This window comes from Protopterus annectens, chromosome 6.part0 (genome assembly GCF_019279795.1).
Source record: "Protopterus annectens isolate FY-2018-M chromosome 6.part0, PAN1.0, whole genome shotgun sequence".
In the NCBI taxonomy this organism is placed as follows: Eukaryota; Metazoa; Chordata; order Ceratodontiformes; family Protopteridae; genus Protopterus; species Protopterus annectens.
In genome coordinates, this window is record NC_056737.1 from 1112549979 (window position 1) to 1112570254 (window position 20276).

The 20276-nt window shown below is 35.8% G+C and overlaps 1 protein-coding gene across 1 annotated transcript in view; it reads right to left on the reverse strand.

Annotated features, from left to right (window-relative positions):
• Nucleotides 1–15526: 15526 nt before the first annotated feature.
• The window catches only part of LOC122803953 (ectonucleoside triphosphate diphosphohydrolase 5-like), an 18206-nt gene continuing 13456 nt past the window's right edge, over nucleotides 15527–20276 (reverse strand). Inside the window, exon 3 of the mRNA XM_044073631.1 lies at nucleotides 15527–15532. Within this exon, the coding sequence (XP_043929566.1) occupies nucleotides 15527–15532 (6 nt within the window). The remainder of the gene's footprint in view (nucleotides 15533–20276) is intronic.

Below are 20276 nucleotides of genomic sequence, written 5' to 3' on the forward strand. Positions count from 1 at the left end.
TAATCACATGGGTATATGACCATCTAAATGCAAATTTCAGGAGTGCAATGCTTGTCAATGTTCAGGTGGCTAACACTGTTAATCATGTCAATGTTTCATGTAATGCCATAGTTGCAGAATTCGAATCTAGACAAGATGATGTCTCTGTCAAGTTAGAGGTTGTTACTATCAACCTTTAACCTGTATGAGGCCACGAAATAAAGAAATCATCACAGTGATTTATGATTAAATATATTTTATTGGCTTCACCTTTTGTGTGATAGTTGGCATCTCACAATGGTGCCCATTAGTGGTGATTCCCAGTTAATGACAGTTTATTCCCATGGCTAAAACTCAAAATTTTGCATGCCAAAAGACATAGCCGTCAGTCCCACAAATGAAACTGTTAACAGTGTACCTTAGTCAGCACATTAGACAGTACTGAATGCAGAAAATCCATCTGATGTGCAACTTTGTCAATGGAGCAATGTGTTAATGAGGTATATTATGAACAACAGCACAAGCAGTGCAGGTTTTGAATCCACATTATGGATAGTTTAGAGGTGACATTACATGTTTTTTTTATTTTCTGTACTTGAACCTGTTGGAGGGGACAGATCAACAAAGTTTCTGTATGCAGATGATGTGGCATTACAGGCAGACTTTGTGCCAAAACTTCAGCAAAGGATAGGGGAATGGAATGCAAAACTGAAGCACATTGAATGAAACTAAACACAGATAAGATGGTGGTAATGGCAGCAAATTGGGGAAATCAGAAGAAGCTGAGAACTGAGATAGAAGGGAAGATAGTGGAATGGGTAAACAACTTCAAGTATTTGGGAGGGGTGGTTGAGGAGAAGGGAAGTCTGAACGAAGAGGTCAAAGCTAGAATCAGAGGGGCTGAAGCCAACTGGCATAGAGTGTCAGGTGTAGTCTGTGACAGAAGAATGCCAAAGAAGATGAAAAGTAAGGTGTACAAGACAGTGATGTGACCAGTATTACTGTATTGTACAGCAACCTGTGCAGTAAAGGCAAAACAGTTGAGGAAGATAGAAGTGATGGAATTGAAGTACCTGAAAAGGGGATGTAGGATGCACAATGTGAGACAAACAAATAAGGACATAAGAGCAGCAGCCAAAGTAGCTCCACTTGCAGAAAAGATCAACAAGAACGGATTACTGGGGTTTGGACACGTGCAGAAAAGCAGAAGACAGTCTGGTGAGGAAGATTTGGGACAGACAGGAAGAAGGTAAGAGGAAGCGAGGATGTCCAGCAAAGAGGTGGATGGATTGTGTGAAAGAAAATCTATGATAGCCAGGCATGAGTGTTGAAAAAAGCAGGAGTGAGGCACTGAATCGAGAGAGTTGCCACACTTTACATGATACCCCAAACCCGTGTAGAAAAAAAATGGGAAAAAAGGGGCTGATGATGATGACTTGAACCTGAATTAGGCATGCAATTTAAATGTGAATATGGCAATGCAAGTGTGTATAATGGATACAAAACAAGATAAATATGATCTGTGTCACCTGCAGTACTCACAGCACTGATTATAGTAAAACCACACTTGTATGTGCACGCTGCTACAAATAGTACTTGTGCAAATGTATGAGATAGCACAATTAGCAACATAATGGTTTAGAGAAATATGAAGAACACAGCAACACAGCTTCAAAAGTATGCATGATCATGGCTTCAATGGTATGTAGTTTTATTACCCCAAGTTTAATTGCACTGATATATGCTGTATTACCTCTTATAAACTCTTCAATATGTTATAACATAAATGCATCATAATGTTAATGAAAACAGCGTATTATCACACAAAGTCTGCAATTTTAAAGGTATTTCTTTTTCTGTGAATGACAATTGGCAGGGAGCACTGTTAGGATGCATGAATTACTATAAAGAACTGGTGCTTCATGTCCTATGGCAAAAACTCAGAAAAAATTATGTATGTGCTTAGACTTTGCCATCGGCAAAGATGGGCTTCAACATGTGTCAATTTGCATTAAAAATATTACAAAAAAATCAATGAAATGGAAACTTTTTCACACGTCTACACATTTGCTTCAAAATATTCACCCAATAGCATAAGATATCAAAGGGCAGCATTCTGGGTTGCCAGAAGTAGGCCTATATCCAGTCCTTTCCAAAACCATATACATCAATTTACACCATGGGAATGCCAGTTCTTGTGTGGCATTAACAGTTACTACACAGACTAAAGATATTCAGGTTACTATTTATCATGGGTTCAATTCCAAAGTGCTGTCACTCACAATTTGTAACATTTTAGGTGCCTCCAAGGCATTATGTTGTATGTAAAGAAAATTTACATAAAAACAACAGTGAATGACAATGTTCATGTTATGAATGCTATCACCCATCCCAGAGAATGTCTACAGCTGGCACTATCACCTCAAATGTGACTAAAATATCAACATTAAATAGAATTTGCTTTAGTTTTTATGGAACATTTCTTAATACAATACACTGACCATTACACATTGCCAAGTCTTACTTCAGTGCTTCTCAACTAAAGTAGACATTGAAGAAATCATACAAACATTTTATACGTGTTTTTTGCACTTTCCATCACACACTTGCAGTTGTCTAGCTTGTCCACCATTGTGCACAAGCCAGTATACGTGAGATCTGAATAGGGTACCAATTCCTGCCATTTTTCCTGATATTTTTGAAAAGACATGGCAGGCAATGGTGAGGGCAGCTCTTCATTTAGAGCATAAAGGTGGTGTGAGGAGGAGGAGTCCAACATTTTTGTTGGGTTCTTCATTAATGTTGGTTTCATGTTGGTTATATTGTGGAGCTTTTCTCCCTGGGCCTCCACTGAAAACGAGCCTTTTTTCAGCCTGGTCAGACACTCCTGGTAAACAGATGGAAATAAATAAATAAAATAAATAAGTTAAATATTATAGCTGATGGCTACTGCAGGTCATAGTGCAAGGCTGGGGCTTGGAATTGCATGGCCAAGGCTGTCACCAGTTCAATTGGCATTCCATGCACAGGTTAATAATGTTATCACCATTATCGTGACTTCAAACGGTGCAAGCAGAACCTCTTTCACTGAAAGGAATATTATCAGACCCCCAGTCACCTGAGTAAGCATAGTGGCCCATTACCTGGCAATAAAATACCATCACTTGCCAACACAGACAAGTGTCCATTAATATTTATTTTCTGTTTTGTGTAGCTTCTGCAGAGATTGAATGAAATAATAAGGCTCACCAGGATTGACTACAACCACTCAGAGAGGCATGGGGTAAATATGCCTCAGGTATGACTGCTAGCCATTTTATAATAGCTGTGATGGTAAAATTATTTTATCAGTTGTATGGATATCAGTCCATAAAGGCTTGACACAATAATACATGAGTAGGCATACTCTATATTTGCACACTGTGCATACCTACAAAAATAGCTCTCTTGCAACATTGCATTAGCCAATTTTTAAGTCAATGTAGATGGTTGTGGGTTCAAATCCAAGCAACAGCAATTTATCTGCATTACTTTAATGTTTGTTAGTCTGCAAACGATAGCTTAGAATAACATTTTACTCATTTAACATAGATATTTTATAATTTGCAATGTATAAAGCAGATGTCCAGTAGTCATACTATTTGTATAATGTGTGTAATATTGGTGAGATTGCGCTATAACACACATGTATTTCTTCATATTCATATATGGATGTGACAAAGGTAAATAGTTATGTAGAAATATGCATGGACACGATATATTGAAATCATAATATTTTTTCTATATTGTTTTTCCATTCTATCTCTTTATATTTTTTCTTTAATGACATTTGGACTGTAATTACTGCTGCAACATGAATGCCCAGCAGCATGAGGAGCTACGCTGGCCATGGGGGCTTGGACTGTCATCCCTCCACAAGGGGCTGTGGTGACACCCCCACAGGCAACACAGGCACCCAACACTTCTGGGTAACAACCTGTCATCTTTGCCTCCACAATTCCTGTACTACTTACTCCACAGACATCAGGTATCTCTGTCCCGGGGATGGTGCACTGGTACTTTGGAAATATAGTGCCAGTGGAGATGGTGACTGTGTCACCCAACAATAGCTGACAGGGCTGGTGTAAGAAATAATGGAGAGGGGCCTTAGTGTCCACATCAGCAAAATGTAAATGAATCCTGCATTGAATAGCCAAATCACTGCCCCATCTGGCACTGCTCAAGATGTCTGGAACAGGACACAGTGGTGACAGTTCAGAGAGAGAGAACTAGATTCCCACTGTACTCATGATGGATGAAAATGCACTTCCAAAATCCTATACCTATCTCACTCATAGTTTCCCCAACCTATTGTGTGCATCACCATCTCCTTCTATGCTGTATTTGCTACCAAACCTACCCTACATACATGCATACATATTCCTTACTACCTTCCCCAATATTCGTCTCGCAAAAAAGATGAAAAGGATGCCTGCCCCCCCAAAATATACCCATACATAGCTTTCCACTTCACATATATGTGTGTGCATGACACACTTGATTTGATCTAATTGGTTGCACAACATTCTTAAGCTGTTATCACACACCCTTTATGTTGCATTCCTGTGCAGGAATATAATGTTAACTTGTGAAGAAGTGGTTAGCTATGGTGCTCTCCCACCATTATCCTACACATTCCTTAACAACTTCTCCAGTGTCCAAGCCTCTGGGTACTCCCCATTTTCACCACTGTTCTATCAAGCTCATTTTGGTCCTTTCATCTGGTCAAAAATAGATTCATACACGACACACACAGCCACAAATGACCCATAAATCAATCTGTCTATTCCTGTCCTCAGTATTTGCATGATATTTGGCATCAAGAAGCAATGCTAAGTGATAGAATAGCACTTCACTTCCTATGGCACAAAATTATGGGTTGTCCTTTATGCTACTGTGCTTAGCCCTGCTGCATGACATAAAACAATGCCAATAGCAATTTGAGAAGGCAGCCATTATTAGATGTATAACAGGCTCCAGAGTTTAATGTACAACATATGGGACATTTGAAATCTCATTCCTGTTGAGAACTCTGATGCACTCATAGTCCCTTGCTTCATACTTTTCTCATTGTCACTTCAACTGTGTGATGTTTGCTAGCTGACATTTGACTTTCTCTGTGGCAGAGTTAGATAATGCTCAGGTGTAAAGAATGTTGATTAACATTGCCAGATGTTCAAATACAGCATTATGTCAAATATTAAAGTTTTCTCTCTCATAACATTTTTCCTTGTAATGCACTGGATAGATATGTTATCCCCTCCAGTATCCTGCTTATTCCTTATTTAGTCTACCAGTATCCTCACCATGCTTGCTCTCTATTTTGAAAGCTTGACTGCAGTCAGCATAACAGAAGTTGCAATGATGACATACCGAACCGTAACACAACATGAAATGGCTCAGAAACAAAAATGTTTGTATACCTGCACATGTACACCTGTACTCTTCCTTTGAATGATGCTTGACATTGGGAAACATAGACCACTGCTACTTTCCATTTTAAATTAAGAACTCAAAAAATCATTATGCATACATTAGTACTTTATTGGCTACACAAAGGAGCTTGGCATTAGTGTGTCTCAATAAGCAATTGTGACAGACTGAGTGTGTCAGAGGCTTGTATTACTTATGTATGGTTTATTGATTTATTTTAGTTGAGATATGAGGAGTACACAGTGGTGCTGTCTAGTTACTCCATGATGTAAATGACTTTTGCACTGAAACAAATTATCCTTCCATGTGTGTGTTTATAAAGTAGTATAATTAGACAAGTACTTGCAGAGTAGTATTAATGAGTACAGTGTGTATGTTTTTCTTTCATGGCTTGTAGTTTGCTTGCACACTGTACACACATCACAAAGAGTTGTCAAACACACCCCAAATAAAAACAGAATTTCATATAATGATCTTGTGAAATCCATGTGTGGCACTCCATTGGTTGGCATTTGTAACTATGACCTATCACATAATTCCTAATGTGACACACACACACACACACACACACACACACACACACACACACACACACACACACACACATATAGATATACATATGTAGATATATATCATTCAGGACACAACAATTAATGTGACTGATGTGATATATGAGTTATTACAAGAGTGCGTTTTGAGCTCTGATCAACACATTGCTGTTTTTCCAGTCACACCACATTGGTCATTCACCCAAACATATGTCTTGAAAATTACAACTATGGGCTGTCTGATGCTTGTAATAAGAATTTTCCCATAGTTTTAGCAGTTAATGTAATGCTCTCTAGATTGTGGACATAGTCAGGTTTTCAAATCCAGCAATAACTAACTAGTGAGACTGTGTTTGGTTATACTAACAGGTAGGACTGGCACATCCAGAAGAACTGGTGTGTACACTTCCACTCAGAACACATTTACAGAGGGAGAAGCCTCCCCCAACAATTTCAATCCATTTTAGGCCAAACAACTGCCTTGCAACACAAGGATGATGTCATTATTTCAAATGTGTTCTCTCACACTTGCAGTAAGACTTCTCCTGTGGCATTAGTAGTTAATTAAATGTTCTTTAGATTGTAAATTTAGATAGGTAGGTGTTCAAATCCAGCAATGACTAACTAGTGATACTGCATATGACTACAGTGATAGGCAGGACTGGCTTAGCTAGCAATTCAATTGTGTAGATGTAGACTTCTACTCAGTAGAAACATTTACACAGGGAAAGGCCCCCCAGTAATGTCAAGTCACTTTAGGCTAAACATTTGCCTTAAAACACAATGATTATATCATCCCTCCAAATGTGTTCTGCCTCGCATTTATAGTAAAACATTTCCTGTGGTGTTTACAGTTAATATAATGTTCTCTCAATTGTGGTCTTAGATAAGCAGATGTTCAAATCCAGCAATGATTAATTATTGAGCCTGTCTGTGACTACAGTGACAAGTAGGACTGCCTTATCCAGCTGATCTGGTGTGTACACTTTCACTCATATACACCGCACAAGGGCTCCCCTACAATTCCAATCCATTTTTAGGCAAAAGGTCTGCCTTACAACAGAATGATGGTGTCATTACTTCAAATGTGCTCTGTCTCACACTTAAGTAAAACTTTCTTGTGGCATGAGCAACTAATACACATTTCTCCAGATTGTAGACAAAAATAGACAGGTGTTGAATCCATCAGTGCCTAAATAAGACTGTATGTGACTATAGTGACAGGTAGGACTGGCTTATACAACATATCTGATGTGCACACTTCTAGTCACTGGAAACATTTACACAGGAAGAGGAATTCCCCAACTCTTCCACTCTCTTTGTAACACAATGATGAAGCCATCCTTTCAAATGTGTTCTGTTTCACACTTGTAATAACACTTCTCCTATGGTGTTAGTGGCTAGTACACAGTTGGATAGAGTGTGTACCTAGATAGGCAGGGATTCAAATCTTGTCTGTAAATAAATAATAAAACAGTGTAAGAAACTTCTCTGTGTGGAAAAAGTTCAGTCCATATATATCTAGTTAATCACTGTATATTAATCAGATCAGGTAATGGTAGTAGAAGTAGCAAACTTAAACTCGTCCCAAGTAAAAAAAAAAAATAATAAAAAATATATAATTTAAAATATTATACAGAATTACTAATTATTTGAAAGTAATCTGAGCAGGGTAGGCAGTCTGTTTCCAGTCATAATCCTTTATTAAGTACACAGACAAATGATCCAATAAAACAAAAATAGAGTAATAGTTTCCTCACAAGCTTTTTATCAGGCAAGGGAGTGGTTTATTGTGCTGTAAAACAAAGTATTATTGGTATACATGTTAAATTCACATCCCTTCCCCCATCAGTGTAACATTCGAGCTGGTCCTGCCCTACCTAGTAACTGTCATAATAATATAACCCTTATGTACTTTAAATAAAATTAATAATGATGTGGTACCTCTTATTTAACCAGATTATTAAGTCTGTGATTTTAACCAAGACAGTATATAATACACGGCTGGAAATATATAAACCTTAGACCATATGGCAATCTAAAAATACATATAAATATATACATATACATTTTGCATGCAAAAAATCCATTGTAAAAATCATATTCTATTTCCATAACCTATTGTTAACAAAGATCGCTTTCATCCTTATAGACTTCTTCAGGTCTCTGTACAAGAACCCTAAAAACTATCTACAAAAATATTATTGTACGATAAGTTAGTATTGTAGGTTATGGAAATAGAATGCAATTTTTACAATGGATTTTTTGCATGCAAAGTGTATATGTATATATTTATATATATTTTTAGAGTGCCATATGGTCTAAAGTTTATATATGTTCAGCCATGTAGTATATTATCTTGGATAAAATCACAGACTTAATAATCTGGTTAAATAAGCGGTACCACATCATTATTAATTTTATTTAAAGTATGTAAGAGCTATATTATTATGACTGCTCCTAAGTAGGGCAGGATCAGCTCAAATTGCACATTGATGGGGGAAGGGATGTGAATTTAACATGTATACCAATAGCACTTTGTTTTACAGCACAATAAACCACTCCCTTCCCTGATAAAAAGTATATATTTATTTAGAAAGTGTGTGAGGAAAAACTATTACTCTGTTATTTTTTGTTTTACTTGGATCGCTTGTCTGTGTACTTAAAAAAGGATTTTTGACTGGAAACAGATTGCCTACCCTACTTGGATTACTTTTGAATACTTAGTAATTCTGTATTAATACTTCAAATTATATATATTTTTTTTTCCTAAGGATGAGTTTAAGTTCACTACATCTACTACCATTATCTTATCTGATTAATATTCAGAGATTAATTAGATATATATGGACTGAAAATCTTCTACGCAGAGAAGTTTCTTACACTATTTTGTTTAAATAAATAATAACAGACAGGACTGGCTTCCCCAAAAGATATAGCTGACTCACACTTGTGTGATCACTAACACAGCCAAAGGATATGTACATTAAAGTCTCCTTTGACAGAAGTAGTTAATACAAAGCTTTATAGAGTGCAGATTTAGAAAGATTGTGATTCAAATCCAGTAACATGTAAATGAAATTATACAGCAATGGTGTTATGAAATGGTATGAGGTGTTTAATTCAACATAGGGGAAACCTTTACATGGCTACAGAATTTTGATCACTCAAACTTATTTTAGGCGAGACATATGCCTTTAAACATAATACTGATGTTATCCGTTCAAGTATGCATTTTCTGACTGTGGTTTAAAATTATGTAGCAATGAATTCTTTCTTCTACTTTTTCATTCGACTGCTCCCATTAGGGGTTCCCACAGCAGATCATCTGTTTCCATTTCTTCCTGTCCTTCATATCTTGCTCTGTTACACCAACCATCTACATGTCCACTCTCATCACATCCAGAAACCTTATCTTAGGCCTTCCTCTTTTCCTCTTACATGGCAGCTCCATCCTTAGCATCCTTCTCCCAGTTTACCCAGCATCCCTCCTCAGCACATGTCCAAACCAATGCAATCTCACCTCTCTGGCTTTGTCTCCAAACCATCCAAACTAAGCTGAGCCTCTAATATACTCATTTCTAATCCTGTCCATCTTCGTCACAGCCAATGCAAATCTTAACATCTTTAACTCTTCCACCTCCAGCTCTAACTGCTGTGTTCTCATCAGTGCCACTGTCTCCAACCCATATAACATAGCTGGTCTTGCTATTCCTGAAGACATGTAATGTGTTTAATTCAGCATATGGGTAGCACTTACATCATAGGTCTCAACCTGCTAAGAGGCCAATGTGGAACACAAACCCTAACCATGTGTGACAAATGGCCAAAATGTGGAACACCCTATTTTTGCACTGCGAGAAATGTGCCATTGCCATGAAGCATGGTAGAACATCTATAAAATTCAATAAGACACTTCTCAGATCAAAAACCTTTATTTTATAATCTGCAGTACCATAAGTGCACCATAAGTAAATGAAACCAGCACTTTACAAAAGTAAAAATCACATTTACTGCATTTTCTAAACAGACATATTACAAGTCACACAGATGATTCTACTAAAAAACAAAACCAGATACTTTACAGCATCTCATTACCATAAAGAACTCACTTTTGACACCCCCTGACATACTTCTCAACTTCTTACTGCAAGAAATCTGGACAAAACCCAACATAATAGGAGGACAAGCAGCACAAACATAGTGACACTTTAAATATTACTGTTATAAACTTAAAAAGTTGCTAGAATAACAGAATCTGTATTGGCATATAATTGCTCAATTACTTTCAGACTTCAGAGACATACTAGGGACAAGCAGCACAAAATAGGGACACTAAATATTGCTCTTATAAACTTAGAAAGTTGCTACAATAACAGGATCTGTGCTAGCATACCAGTTCTCAAGGATAGGGAAATACTTACAGAGATAACCATTGCAGCTAAAAGACTTACCTCTGCCTATGCAAACAACACCAGCAGCTCAACACAATCCAAAGACTCACCAGCAGTAGCACAAATAATCCACGGCACAAACTATGATGATCCTGGTTGTCCAGCAGGCAGCAAAATAAAACCGCAGCCTTCTGACCGATCTGGATACACCAAAGCATCAAGATCCCTGAAGTCCCTTCAGCTCACTGACTCCTCTCCTGGCAGGCTGGCATCCAAGTCCCGACGTCTTCAAACCACACCCGCTCCTTCCTTCTTTCCAGTCTTCCTTGTTGCGGCAAAAAATAAAATCCCTGATTCCTGGAAGCCTTTTTCAAGCCATTATTTTGGCATGAAAAGGCTTCCTGTAATGCGATTGGCCTGCATTGGGGAGCTCACATTGGCTCCCATCCTCCTGAGAAGCTTTACTTGATTGTCTCGTAGACTGCATTCATGATTGGCTGTAAATGTGGTCTACAAGCCAATCAAAAACTGCTGAGCACAGCCAATGCTGTGTAATGTGGAAGGGCGGCAGAGCTATGCATTGGTTTGTACTATGATGCCGATTGGCAGTAATTGCGGTACACAAACCAATCAGAATCCATGTAGCGGAGCCACAGCTGTTCAATGGAGAACAGTGGCTTTGCTTGTTGTTAAATGCGGTGCATTCAGCATAATCCGGAGCACTTGGATGCCCAGACTTACATGGCTACAAGATTTTGATCACTCAAACATGTTTTAAGTGAGCCATATGCATTCAAACACAACACTGACATCATCCCTCCAAGTTTGTGCTTTTGACTCCTTTGCATATGATTTCTAAATGGCATTAGCAGATAATAAACAGTTTTACAGAGTGTGGACCTAGACAGGCAGGGGGTTGAATCTCATAATGTATGTATGTATGTGAGACAACAGTGATAGACAGAACTGACTTACCCAACAGATGGTGATATAGTGTAAATACTACAATGGCTAAAGGTTTTTGAGTTCCATACAATATTTTAGTGGAGGCATAACTATGTCAAGACACTATTGTAATCCCATCAGTTGTGTGCTCTGTGACATTTCAGATATGATCAGTTCTATATTATCAATGGCTGATATATAGTTCTGTTGAGTATGCACTCAGAATGGCAGGTGTTTGAGACTGGCAAGGCATAACTACTGAGTGTATAAGAGAATGCTAAGAAACAGGATTATTTTCTCCAAGAAAACTGATTTTTGCAAAATGATTTACTGGAAAGAAGTACAAATGGGGAAAGAAAGGCCAAGTTTTGTGCTCATTTTAATGGAAGTAATATGCATTCAAACACAATGCACAGATTATCCATTCAAGTATGGGTTGTCTGACAACTGTGATATGAATTCTTCATCAGTAAGTGCACAGGTCAAGAGGGACTTGATGTACATTGTATAAGTTGACATCTAGCAGTGTATGCCTTTTATTATATTTTTTCACAATGTAGTGGTGCAGCCACGAATGGTTTATTCAGTATATCTTGATGTGTGTATTGTTGCATAATGGAGATACAAAGTGTCACAGCATGTGTGTTATGATATTTTGTTTTGTTTTTTCAATGGGTAGGTGATGGACATTCAGTAATTGCTGCATTTCCTTTCAGCGTGCCCAGTATAATGATGTATTCTATTACACGATGTTTAGCACAAAGCACCATAAGTTATCAATGGTGGGGAAGAGGTATTGTCATTTATCATTTTGTGACAAAAATACTGAGAAATCGCCTATGGCAGCATGGATCTGCTGACCCCAGCACAATGGAGGTAGTGGCCAGTGCACTGAGGACACCAGCTTTGTTACAGGCTAGTGCACACCTGTTGTATGTAACCTCTAGAAGCTTCTACAGTTCATGTGCTACCTGATGGTCCTGTTGCACCTGTTTCTGAGGTACGTTTCATGTTGTGATTCAGGTATTATGACTTGCTGCACAATGCTCATTTCAGGAGACATTATTTTTACAACATGAGAGTAGACTGCTTTAAGTGGTGTACTTTGTCCTAGTGTATTAATTGTGCATGTATGGCAGCAGCAGATAGTACATGCATAATATGATACTTACATAGGCACAACTGCTTTACACTCCACATATAATAAAGTGAAACTCTGCATGCAGCAGTTGTCATTACACAATACTGACATCAAGTACACTTGCCATGTGTTTACTTTTACAGAGGTAACTCTCATGAGTGGTCTTCCTTCCATATGTGTAATCATGTTCACATGCATACACTGACATACATATACACACACCAGATGTTACTGAACTGTCTACACATGACTTGTGTCATCCAAGGTTTCCATCTTAGTATATTTTTCAAGACATATCCCACATCTACCATGTCCCTTACATCTCATCTTTTATATTTGTAAATCTGTACCACCGTAGTGCATCATAATCTTCTATTTATTTTGTGTACAACATGATAGTGGCAGATCCCTGTGGGCTGCAATACATACCAACATGGGATGTGTTAACAATACATACCAACATGGGATGTGTTAATAATACATACAAACATGGGATGTATTAACAATATGTATCAACATGGGATGTGTTAACAAAACATGCAAACATGGGATGTGTTAACAATACATATCAACATGGGATGTGTAAACAATACATACAAACATGGGATGTGTTAACAATACATCCCAACATGGGATGTGTTAATAATACATACAAACATGGGATGTGTTAACAATACGTATCAACATGGGATGTGTTAACAAAACATGCAAACATGGGATGTGTTAACAATACATATCAACATGGGATGTGTTAACAATACGTACCAACATGGGATGTGTTAACAATACATACCAACATGGGATGTGTTAATAATACATACCAGCATGGGATGTATTAACAATGCATATCAACATGGGATGTGTTAACAATGCATACAAACATGGGATGTGTTAACAATACATATCAACATGGGATGTGTTAACAATACATGCAAACATGGGATGTGTTAACAATACACATCAACATGGGATATGTTAACTATCTTACTTCTTATCCTTCACAGCATGCATGTTGCTGCCACAAATGTTATTGCTTCCAATATTAGTGCTTGTATGGGCAGTATGTCCATGTGTTCCTTGTATAGGCAGCATGTCCAGGTGTTCCTTCTATGGGCAGTATATCCAGGTGTTCCTTGTGTAGGCAGTATGTCCAGGTGTTCCTTGGATGGGCAGTGTTTCAAGATGTTCCTTGTATGGGCACTATGCCCATGTGTTCCTTATATAGGCAGCATGTCCAGGTGTTCCTTCTATGGGCAGTATATCCAGGTGTTACTTGTATGGATAGCATGTCCAAGCGTTCCTTGTATGCACAGTGTGTCCAGGTGTTCCTTGTATGGGCAACATGTCCAGGTGTTCCTTGTATGGGCAATGTGTCCAGATTTTCCTTGTATGGGCAGTATGTTCAGGTGTTCCTTGGATGGGCAGTATGTCCAGGTGTTCCTTGGATGGACAGTGTTTCCAGATGTTCCTTGTATGTGCAGTATGTCCAGGTGTTCCTTGTATGGGCAGTATATCCATGTGTTCCTTGTATGGGCAGTATGTCCAGGTGTTCCTTGTATGGGCAGCATGTTTAGGTGTTCCTTGTATGGGCAGTATGTCCAGGTGTTCCTTAACTTTACCATTACCCATTCCTTGGTACTTTGATATATATAAGGCATGGGAATTTGCAAACTTTTGTTATCTGCATGTTCTCAATCAACACATTTATCCTCCTCAACATTTACTGCCTGTGTTTTCTTTCCCAATGTACATGACACTGATAGTGATGTTTCCACATTTCCACTGCTGCACTTACTGCAATTTACTATTCTATGAAACATTCTTATGCACTTCTATTGTTAGGTTTCCCCTGTCTTTCATGTATTCTAAGTTGCTGTGCCATGCGTGTACTCACTTACTGAACTCAGGTTTGTGTGCATTTCTTAGTTTAGATTGTGTACACAAGCCCTGCCTTACCTCAACATGGCTGTAGGCCAATGCTGTGTGTTCAAGCTGGGGCTGCTTGGTGTGCAGTATAGCTTGGAATCTTGCATATTTGCTTAGCAATGCTGCTTGTCATGCACAGCTGGATAATCATGTTTGCTGAGTGCAATCTGTACAGGGTGTCAATTAATTCTAGGGTTTATTGACCAGGTTATACCCAATAGGTCAATGGCCTCTTTTTAGGGGAGACCTGAGATGGTATTCATACTGACTAAGGAAACATTTGAGAGGGGCACTGAAGAACTCCCCCTATTTGTTAGCATACATGGACACTACTGATGGTGGTACATCCTACTTCCTGTTTCCGTTCCAGGCATGTAGGTGGCCTGGGGAAACAGGAGGAAGTGTGGCAAGTGTGAGCGATCAAAATCTAAGTATGGAGAAGGAGAAAATGAGCATGGAGATGGCTAAGCCTTTACATGAAAGGCAGCTAAATGAAATGGAAGCAATGGAGAATTCATTGATATTGGAGAAGAATGGAGCATTAAATAAAATTGGTGGAGTGGTTCTAGATGTGGAAGTCTTATCTCAGGAAAAGCTGTTTGAGGGAGATGAACAGAGTCAGCAGGGATGTATTATTACTACCCTTTAATCTGGAGGGTTGTGGGATGTTTATTTAAAAGAAATGATCAACCAAAGTGAACCAGAGAGTGAACTGGTGGTGTCATAGGGTGAAATCATGGAGAAAATACAGGAAGAAGAGATTGTAGAATACACAACAAAAAGGAAATCCTGCACACAGACAGTAAAAGAGGGAAAAAGAAGAAGAGAGGAGATGAAGGAAATGAAGAAGAAATATGTAATAAGAATAAGCAGTAAGAAAGAAACAGGACTCGACAGATATGACGTATAGGACACTATAGTTGCACCACTGAGTGTTTCACCCAAGGAGGTAAGAGCTTTTATTCTATTCAACAATGAAATTTACTGTGATATATTTTTTGAATCAGGACAGCATATGAAAATGTCTTAGAAAAATATGAGAAAAAAAGAACTGTAATCCTTGGACTGAATATGTAGTACGTGCATTTCATACAGAGCCTAAAAAAAAGTTAGTGTACAGTTTAGAACTAAAGTTGAAAAAGATGAACCAAAAAAAAAACATTTAAAAACAATATGTAAAGATGTGATGAACAAAACAAAAATATAAGATGAAAGAGATTTATGGACTGGGAATTGGGAATGTGGTATTATTTTGAAAATGCAATGTGATAATGTTGTGCACATTCCTAGTGTGATTAATGTGAATGGTAATAGAGGATTTGTTAAATATAGAGGACAACCTAAAACATGTTTTTTTTTCTGGAAAAGATAATCATTTGATTAGTGAATGTGATAAATGAAAATGTTTTATTTGTGGTAAAGCAAAGCATGTAGCCAAAAAAATGTGATATGAAATGTAAAAAATGTGAAAAAATGGAAATAAATGGGTAGATTGTAAAGAAAATGTTGAAATTGTAGAAAAAGAATGTTTACAGGATTCAGTACATGATAAAATATAGAAAAGGGTCAAGAAAAACAGGAAAAAAACAAAGATATAATAATGGAGACAAAACACAGGGAAACAGAAGAGGAGGAAGAGATGCTTAATACAAGTGAAGAAGAATGCATAAATTGAAAAGTAGTGGGAGGAAATAAAAATTCCATAGGAAAAGGGTAAAACACAGGAAAAAAAAATTTAAAAACATAATTGTGAAAGAGAATAAAAAATGTAAAGGATGAGATAGGAACAACATCAATATGACTTAAAAGCTGAAGATTTTTAGCTTTAAATGTGAATAGTATGAAGAATATCCGAAGAATAAGTTATTTTAGAATGGTGTGCTTCAATGGACATGCATATTATCACATTAGAAGATACTAGGATTTGGACAGAAGAACAAAGATTGCAAACAGAAATTCTACGGGGTGGAACAATTATTTGGAATATGGGAAAAGACACATGTTCAGGTATAGGTACTGTATCTTATGTAAAGAAACGGTCAAAATCTTAGACTTTATGATAGTTGAATTAGGAAGAATAACAGTATTAGACTTAAGATGGAAAACAAATGTTTATAGAATTATTGTATTATGTGTATATGTTACAAAAAAAGAAAGAGAAATAATGTTTAAAAAATTCTAAATTATGTAGGTGTTAAAATGGATATAATATTAGTGGGAAATTGTAATTGCACTTTAAGACTAGGAAAGAAAAATAGCAATGGTATTAAAATGATAGATGAGATAATGAAAATTATGAAAATGAAAAATAATGAAAAGTGGAAAGTTATACATATCAGATAACAAACATTGGACTTATAGAAGAGGAGAAATTCAAATGGAATATGACTATTTCTTAGTATCAGATAGCTTAAAAATATTGCAAAAAGGGATAAAAAAGGCAGTTTTTTTCAGCTCATATATCTATATGGATAGAGGTATATAAAAAGAAGGATACATACAAATAATAAAATTATCATATTTGATGATACTAGGATTCTGACAGAAGAAGAAAAATTACAAACTGAAATTCTGTGGGGTGGAACAATTATTTGGAATATGGGAAAAGACACATGTTCAGGTATAGGGTATATTACGTAAAGAAAATATCATAATCTTAGACTTTACAATAGTCAAATAAGGAAGAATAACAATATTAGACTTAAGATGGAAAACAAAGGTTTATAGAATTAATGCATTATGTGCATATGTTACAAAGAAAGAAAGAGAAATAATGTTTAAAAAAATTCTAAATTATATAGGTATTAATATGGATATAATATTAGTGGGAAATTTAAATTGCAGTTTATGAATAGGAAAAAATAGCAATGATATTAAAATGATACATGAAATAATGACAATTATGAAAATGACAAATAATAAAAGTGGAAAGTAATACATATGGGATAACAAACATTAAACTTAGAGAGGAGGAGAAATTCAAACGGAAATTGACTATTTGTTAGTATCAGATAGCTTAAAAGTATTGCAAAAAGGGATAAAAAAGAGTTTTTTTTTCAGAGCATATATCTATATGGATAGAGGTATATAAAAAGAAGTATACATACAAATAGGCAAATGTGTTAAAAGGTTTAATGAAAAATACTTTAATAAAGATGATAGAAAAGTAATAGATAAATCATGGAAAGATCATACAGGTATAAGAATATTTTATGGAAATTGGGCAAGCTGGTGGATAAGATTTAAAGAAAATTACAAAAAGTGCTTTTTGGAACTTCAAAATGAAAATACAAGAATAGAGAAATGAATATATAAACAATTGAGTCAAGAAGTGTTTAAGGAAATAATAAGAGATAAGAGAATCTTCTTTGAGAAAGAAAATAAATATATGATATAAACCAAAAAAGATTAAAAGGCTGCTATATAAACAAATATATCGTTTACAAGGAAGAAAAGAAGAAGTAGCACCTTACCTGAATAAATTAGTAAAAGAGAACAAAAGAATAATAGGAGAACTAAAGAATAATGAAGGAGAAAAGACGGTAACACAATATGGAATATCTGAGGCGATTAAAAAGCATATAGAACAGAATTTGTAAAAAAAGAAATGAAAATAAAGCAAAAGTGGATAGTTAAAAAACTAAATTAAGAAGATAATGAGAATTTAGAAACCATATAAATGTGAAATAACTAAATGAAACATTAAAAACATTAATATCGATAAAGCTACAGGATTGAATGGTATTGAATATCATTTGTACAGTGTTATGAAAAACTGGCAAAAATCCTTTTTGTGGTGGTACTAAATGAATGGTTAAGGAAATTAATAGTTGTTAAACATATATGTACGGGGATCGTGAAATTTATATGGAAACAAGGAGATAAAAATGATATAAAAAACTGGAGACCAATAGTATTGAATAATACAGATTATAAGATATTTATGAGAATGATAGCTAAAAGACTAACCAATGAAGTAGATAAGTTGCTTGAGCAAGCAATCTTTGGTAGAAAAGGGAAAGGAAGTCATGAATTACTATGGATAGTAAATGAAATAATATACGATATTATAAATAAAAATGAAGCAAAAATGATGGTAGGAGATGTAGGTAAGGTGTTTGGTAAAATACAATATGAAACTTTATGGGCTATACTAGGGGCTTATAACATAAGTGATAGAATAATTAAAGTAATTAAGTCTGCATATGGAAAAAATAATACAAGAATAATTTTAAATGGATGGCTAAGTGAAGAAATCAAAATAGGATGTGGAATAAAATAAGGATGCCCAGCAAACAGTATTATATTTGCTTTAGTTATGAATGTAATTGTTAATAAAATCAATGGAACATTAAATATGGCAGGATATAAAATAACTGATGAAATACAATTACCAATAATACTTACATATTAGAGATTATAGTATTAATCACTAAAAATAAAGAAGGGTTAGACGAAACAATTAAAAAGTTAATGAAAGAGTTAAAGACAATTGACTTATGTATAAATAAGGATAAAAGTAAAGGTTTTGGATTTATGGGAAATATAGGAAATATACAGTTTAATAGAGAGAGAGAGAGAGAGAGAGCGACTATAGATATATTAGGAATAGTATTTGGAAAAAGTGAATATATTAAAACATAATGGGAGAAATTATTCAGGAAATAAGAGACATATGCATATTTTGGAAGCTGCGGTGGTGGTGCTGCGGTAGCGTTGTCGCCTCACAGTAAGACGTTGTCCTGTTCGATACTCAGCTAAAGCGTATTCTGTGTGGAGACATGCGTGAATGGGCGCACCTTCGTTGAAGGTTGTGCTTCAGGGCTGGCAACTCATTACGTAAAAATCTACTGCCAATCATTAGCAGACCGGAGTTCCGCTGAGGCGACCCCTAGCTAGGAAAAGCCAAAAGATACATGCATATTTTGGAAGTCATGTAAGCTATCATACAAGAAAAAAATAATCTGATAAACTCTATTTTACTAGACAAGTTAGCATATGTAGCAAATATGTATATGATTCCAATTAATTATGGAAAAGATATAATGTCTATGATATTTTCATTCATATGGTGATCTAGACAGAATCCAGTAAGAAGGGGCATTTTGTATGTAAAGGAAGAAGAAGGAGGATTGGTGTTAATAAACCCAATTGTTCATACAGTTTCATTAAACCCGTACAAAGCCTTAATAAGTTATAAAAAACAAGAATAAGAATTTGACAGAATAGATTTTGTGTGATAAATATAAATATTTTTGGAAAAAATAGAAATAGAAAAAAGATCAAAAAATGATATTAATGAAGATATAAAGGAATATCAAAATAAAATATTCTTATGGAAGTTAAAAGTAAATATAGTCGAAAACAGGAAAGAACAGTATTTAAACATTATGAAAGAACACTATTTTATCTTTCCTTGGAGACATTTACAGAAGAATAAGAAGAAAGCTATTAAAATGAGATTCATGTGGCATAAAAAATATATGAATGCAGAAGTTTTTTTTGTGGAGATTATCAATAAGTAAACTACCTGTAAAGGCTAACATGCCCTATAAAAGAAAACGAAAAAGGATGTGTGTTTATTATGGAGAACCTGAAACAACAGAACATGTTTTTTTAAATGTACTGGAGCAAAATGTTATCTGAAGAAATATGTAAAAATTAAATGCTGAAAGGTATGGAAAAGGTAGAATATATATAAACATGGATATGTTGGAATGTGGGTATTATGATAAGACAAAAAGAAGTGAAGAAAATCGATAGAATAATATTTTATGGACATTATGGATGGAGAGACTTAATGAAGTTAAATTTAATGGAAAATGGATATTAGCAGAAATTCTAAAGAAAATACATTATTGGCTTTGGAAA